The sequence below is a fragment of the Limulus polyphemus genome, unplaced genomic scaffold (genome assembly GCF_000517525.1).
Source record: "Limulus polyphemus unplaced genomic scaffold, Limulus_polyphemus-2.1.2 Scaffold5163, whole genome shotgun sequence".
NCBI classification, from domain to species: domain Eukaryota; kingdom Metazoa; phylum Arthropoda; class Merostomata; order Xiphosura; family Limulidae; genus Limulus; species Limulus polyphemus.
In genome coordinates this window covers 16,036-22,578 of record NW_013670773.1, presented here as the reverse complement: position 1 = coordinate 22,578, position 6,543 = coordinate 16,036, and the positions used below count along the sequence as shown (strand labels likewise).

The window sequence follows — 6,543 nt, the reverse complement described above, 5'->3', positions numbered from 1 at the left end:
TCAATCAACACACAGTTTACTAGACTCTGGTAGGAAGAATTAATCGTTGCTTAAATCAACACACAGTTTACTAGACTCTGGTAGGAAGAATTAATCATTGCTTAAATCAACACACAGTTTACTAGACTCTGGTAGGAAGAATTAATCGTTGCTTAAATCAACACACAGTTTACTAGACTCTGGTAGGAAGAATTAATCGTTGCTTAAATCAACACACACACACAACTTACCAGAGTCTGGAAGGAAGAAATATAACGTTACTTCTATCAGCAGCAACAGACAACCGAAGGCAACAAAAGGAAGTTTAAATCCACCAAGCTAGAAATATGAATACATGTATCACTTTCAAACAAGCAAAAAATAACTTGCGGTTAAATATAGAGCTGTTAAAACCTTAGAAAATGTACTGGATAATTCACTTTATGCTCAAAAAGCTTTTGGAAGAATAACAAGGTCGATAAAGTCTGTGGTAGTATATGTGAAAAACTCAAGTTGTTGCCGTTAGACGAGAAGCACTTTCTAGAATATAATGGGGTTTATTGACATCATCAAATATTATTATAACATAAAGTCATTGTACAAACGTGTACCTATCTATGTATCTGATAAGTCCTCTATCATATATTTATATATAGGTAGGTTGTTTTCCCTGCTGTGTAATAACTTAAGATTGAAGGGTCTTCTGTATACCAAGATACAACAAAAACTAAACGCTAGAAGAACTGAATGTTTTCTTTTTTGTGTCAAGATCCTTGATAAAATGAAATATCTTAGCTCTTCCATGCTAGAAAACTGTACAAGTTTAATGAATTAGTTGAGAATAGTCTAATATCTACAATGTTGAATTATTCTGTAAATATAAGAACACAACTCCGCAACTTTCTCACATGAGCTATATTAATATTATTTCCTCGAAAGTGGGCCGAAATACTCCTGGAGGGGTCACCTGTTTTAACCACTTGCACCACTATACAGTAGTGTTGTCTGTCAGTCAGTCAGTAGACACTAAAATAACGCTACCTAAGGAACCTCGACGTAACAATTTGTACTGTCGTCACAGGTCAGTAAAACTGTGCTCTGCCCACCGCGGGTATCGAAACCTGGTTTCTAACGTTGTAAGTCCGCTGACATAGCGCTGTGCCACTGGGGTGTAAGAGTAAGGGAAGGGGCATCCTTAACAAATTTAGACATTTCCTTCTATACAAAGAATGCAAGTGATTTACCTTAGCCTAAATGGAATTTGTAAAACGATGTATTGAAAACCGAGGAGAAGCTTAGCCTATCTCACAGTAATATACTGTTAAGTTGTAAACGACTTGGGTAAGTCATTTAAAAAAAAAATCTCAAATTAGTGGACCTTTTAGACTTTTAAGAATATTGGAGTGGTTTTTCACCCACCCACCTCTGGTACCCACCTACTGACTACGCCCCTGATACACAATACTCCTCTTTTTAAATAGTGTTTTGAAATATACTATCTTATAATGAATTGAAATTTGCGTATGAATAAATCAAAATAATTTTGCAATATATATATATCAATAAACAATGATCTGAGTTTCGAGTCATTCAGTCGATCCTGACCGGCTAGAAGTCCCGTGGACCCACAATAATTCCGAAAAAAAATATAATAATCGTGAATGCAATTGTAGGCTTATCTAAAAATAATCAGTTTAGGCTACCCTATTTGCACGAAGAAACACAAAACTCTGTATATATTTCGACACTAAAAGTATTTTATCTTGCTACCAAACGTGCATTTCTATCCTTTTATCCTAAAACCAAAGTTGTGTTTTCCTTTCGTTAAAATATCTCCTTTACTCCAGTCTCCCAAGTGGAGTCTCCAGCTTTCTAAGGATCCCTGGTCAATTTTCAAAGATTTTTGAGAAATCCCTATGACGTCTGAACTGAAAAGGAGGTTCCTGTAACATGTGAACGGTGGAATCCATCCAAACAAAATGTGACCCGTATTATCATCTGAATGGAGAAACACCTTACTTTTAGGTTAATATTAACATAGTGATCTCAGTTCGCGATATTTTTGTGTTTATCTGGATTAACAAAAAGGTTATGTATATCCCAAGAGTAATGTAATCCAAAACGGGTGTTTTACATTACAGAGTTTTGGTTAAAGTTACACATATATTCTTTAAAAGATGCACTCTGCAATTGATAAAATGGGATTACACAAACATATATATATATTCTTGCAGTTGTACAGTTAAACCTAATGGAGACCAGTTAGAATCTTTATGATGGACCATTAAATTTTTTTTATACAAATTTTCGATACATATTCTACTTCAGTTCCTCGTAGTGGTTGGAACTACAGCTTTCAAATTTTATAACTGACGATTCGGAGAAGTTGTCATTGGAAAAAGTCAGTATTTGTTAGGTGATTTTAGTACATTTTGTAACTGTTGTTTACTTGTTATGTTTGTGGAAGCAATTATAAGCGTATTCAACACGAATCAGACTAAAACAAATATATTTAAACGAAGAAGCAAAATTACAAGACAGTGGACCTTCTAGATTTTTAAAAATTTGGGGAGTAGTAATTTGACCCCCGACTCCCACCCCTCGCTATGCTCGCCTCTTCATTTTTTTTTTAAATTGTGTTTTGAATTAGACTTTCATATAAAGAATCGAAATTTTAATTCGAACAAACCAAAAATAAATAAATCGGGGTCCCAGATCTGCTAAAAGGCCCATGGGTCGACTAGAATGGCAAATTAATACTAATTAAATCCTTGAAGCAATTATAGGCATATTCAAAATGAGTCAAGCTTGAACAAGTATCTTTAAACGAAGAAACAAAAACCTTTGCTTGTATTTCGATACTAGAAGTATACATTACCTCATACAACAGTCCTCCCAAAGTTGGGCTAACCATAACTCCAGCACCGAGAAACGTCTCTAAAATCGCCTGAAACACAAAATGTTGTTTTACTAAATGGGAAATATAAACCCGAAACTTTGAGACTTCACAAAAATATACCCGTCAATCTCTTACGTTCAAGCAATGAAATTTAGTTATACGACAGAGAAATATTCCACTGTTCAAAACAAATTATTGGCTTTTGACTGCTGCAGTGTCCTGGTAAGCTGCATGTGCCAAGGTTGTTCCCTGTTGACAAAAACAAGTCATCACTAGAAGAAAAAAAACGAAATTGTTTGATTGAAATGAGGGATCTTAACCAGTCTTTTGTGAATCGTTTTCCTGTGTTTGATATTGTTTGTTATGAATTTCTACCAATGTTACACGAAGATTATCTGTGCTAGCAGTCCCTAATTTAGCAGTGAAAGGCAAGAGGGAAGGCAATTAGTCATCACCACCCACCGCCAACTCTTGGGCTACTCTTTTACCAACGAATTGACCGTCACACCCCTACGGCTGAAAGGGCGAGCATGTTTGGTGGGACGGGGATTCGAACCCGCGACCCGCAGATTGCGAGTCGATCGTCCTAACCACCCAGCCAGGCTCGTCTTCCTACGAAACCAGTATTAAGTACAATAAAAAAATTAAATAATTTATCTCAGGAAGTATATACTGCCTGGTAAAGTGTTAGTTAGCATGGAGTTTTGTCCTTGCGGTCGTGATCGGAATGTATTTAGATATATCTTTGCAATGACAATGTATTGGTTAGAATTCTTCTATCTCCTTGAGGTCGTGGAATCACAGTAGCGCTCAGTTATATAAATCCGATGATTGTTCCTCGTTTTATAACCATGCTGTAAGATTATAATGATACAGTAGCATACCAGTGTATTGGTTAACACACGTTTGTATCCTTTAGAAAATACTTACGCAGTGACTTTCAAGTATAACAGTGCCGATTATGACATATATTTGGTTAACATAAAGGCATTCGTCTCGGCCCATCGGCAATTATAGGGTTACGTCAATGCGCTCCCAGAGTTGTTGCTTTTTTGTGTTTTACATCTATTTTTGTACACTCTTGGACCAAACAGTAGAGTTACATGGTTAAAGCTTTCGTTTCTGTCTTGGAAACAATAATGATGTAAGATTAAACAGATAAAATACAGATCAGTATATAATAGATATACATAAACCAGTGAGGACTTACAAAGGCGGTTGCCACGCTCGTGGGAAAGTTCTTGGCGATGATGGTGTTGGTTGCTGTGCGGGTAGCGGCACATCCGAGGCCTTCCGTTATGCGAATGGCAAATGCAGCCGCTATGAACGGTCTTCCATTTGGTGCTCCGTCCAGTATTCTTCAATAAACCCTCACATCTAAGTTACTTATATTTTGTGTTTTTTCACTCTTAAGAAACTAAGTAGACTCTATTGTAAAAGTATCAAGAAAACCAACAAACACATATTTTACTGTTACGATTCAATATCAATCGTTGCCATGGTATTTTTTAAACACACGAAAATTGGAAGAAGAGGGCATTTACCACTCCAGTAAAAAAAAAAAAAGACCCCTGCAATGAATAAAACAAATTCACGGAGAGACAAACATACGTTAAATCGTAATTCAAATTCCAGGGATTTTCCATTTGGGTGTGGACAACGAGTCCTTCCCTGGTGGAGAGAAAGGGAAATATGAAATGTGGTGCACACTACTGATGACAGAGTAAAGAACAACATGTAATAACACAACATAGGTTGAGCTCAGCTATTCGAAATGAAATTATTGAATCATCAGAAAACTTTTTTATCTGAACTCCTGCACATAGTTTGTTTTTGTTTGTTTTTAATTATGCACAAAACTACACAAGGGCTATCTGTGCTCTGCCCACCACGGGTATCGAAACCCGGTTTCTAGTGTTGTAAGTCCGCAGACATACCGCTGTGCCACTGGGGAGCCCTGCACATGGAACAAGAGGAAATGATAAAAGAAATAGTATATTCCTCGAATTGAAAAATTTCGTACAAGCTGGTAAAATTATTGTTTCGTGAATATTTCCAGAAAATAAATCAGTAATTTTTCGACGATCATACAGAGTAGTGACCTCTTATGGAGGAAGTTGGAGACATTCCTGTGAACTTTTAATAATAATTCTCGATTTACTCGACAATTCTGTAAGCTCTCACGTGTTTGCCTTGATGTCCTTCAACTAACTATTGCTGCAATCATAACACTCGCGCCACACAGTATGCTGCCGGAAAGATTAGTTTTATGTTCTAACTTAAAAGTATCTGCACATCACATGAACACCCAAAAAGAAGCCGCAAATGTAAGAATTGAGATTGCACTAAATGGTAGTGTTATGTTTAAGTTTTATCCTCATGAAGCTGTTGCTAAATTTCTTCTCGGCAAGGATAGACGATTTCGAGATCCAGTTGTAGAGATTTATTCTCAACGTGATTTTCTATCCTCATCATTAAAAGAAAACAAAAACTAGTGATCTAATTTCAATTAAAAAGCACTAATTAGTTTGAAAAAGTGTAAGTATATACATGAATATGCATTGTTATTTGTTATAAACTTAACTGTTAGTTGTTCATTGCCTCATGTCGTTGCAATGGAAAGAAAGAGTGAAGATGTTTTATGCGATATTGCAAAAAAGTGCACAATTTATTTGAATCGACTAAATTCAATCAGTTGACTGATGCGCAGTGAAAATATATTCTTCCTCCAGTTAGTTTTACTTTAAAAAGTCTCTGTCGTTATCATGGTTAATAGCCCATACCGGATCATCTGAGCTTAATGAATTACTGGTTAATTTGTTTCTTAATATGAGCTAGTATGTTCCGTTATGTCATTTTTATGAAAATGACTTTGAAGTGAAGTAGAATCGCATTTATAATACATAATAGATCACCTAAGCCTAATGAGTAACTGGTTAATTTTTTTCTTAATGTCAGCTACTATGTTCCGCTATGTCATTTTTATGGAAGTGATTTTGAAGTGAAGTAGAATCGCATTTATAATACATAATAGATCACCTAAGCCTAATGAGTAACTGGTTAATTTTTTTCTTAATGTCAGCTACTATGTTCCGCTATATCATTTTTATGAAAATGACTTTGAAGTGAATGATATTTCTAATTCCGTTGCACATTCAGTCAGAAAGAAAGTCCATTAGTTTTATTCTTTGTTATTTTTTTATTCTGTGTTAGTTGTATAGTCAAGTTAATCAAAGTTGCTTCTTTGAATTGCCTTTCGTCATAAATGGGTATTAATGTCAATGCTTTCTAAAGCATGAGTTTATTTTCACTTTCTAGGGATTTTGAGAATAAACAAAACGAGCGAATGAAACAAACCAACTTGAATTGTATCTGGCAGACTTTCACTCATTTGAAAGTTTAAGGTTTTAAAACAAGACACCGACATGATATTCCGTAAAAATATAAGAAGCGTAATAAACATACATTAAGCGGAACTACATAACTTTGTGTTACACTATATGAAACTATTCCAGTTTGCGGAATTACTCAAAATTTTACGTTTTCTTATTCTTTTCATCCTCAACTAAACGTAAACGGCATTCGCACAGAACTGATCATAACGTTTGTTTGTTTGTTTTATGAATTTCGCGCAAAGCTACACGAGAGCTATCTACGCTAGCCGT

At 35.5% G+C, this 6,543-nt stretch overlaps 1 protein-coding gene across 1 annotated transcript in view; it reads right to left on the bottom strand.

Annotated features, from left to right (window-relative positions):
• Window positions 1–6,543, bottom strand: part of LOC111089067 (MFS-type transporter SLC18B1-like) — a 34,998-nt gene that overhangs the window by 22,550 nt on the left and 5,905 nt on the right. The window contains exons 5-7 of the mRNA XM_022400814.1: window positions 4,089–4,236; window positions 2,858–2,926; window positions 231–318 (exon numbers count right to left, since the gene is read on the bottom strand). Of these exons, the coding sequence (XP_022256522.1) occupies window positions 231–318; window positions 2,858–2,926; window positions 4,089–4,236 (305 nt within the window). The remainder of the gene's footprint in view (window positions 1–230; window positions 319–2,857; window positions 2,927–4,088; window positions 4,237–6,543) is intronic.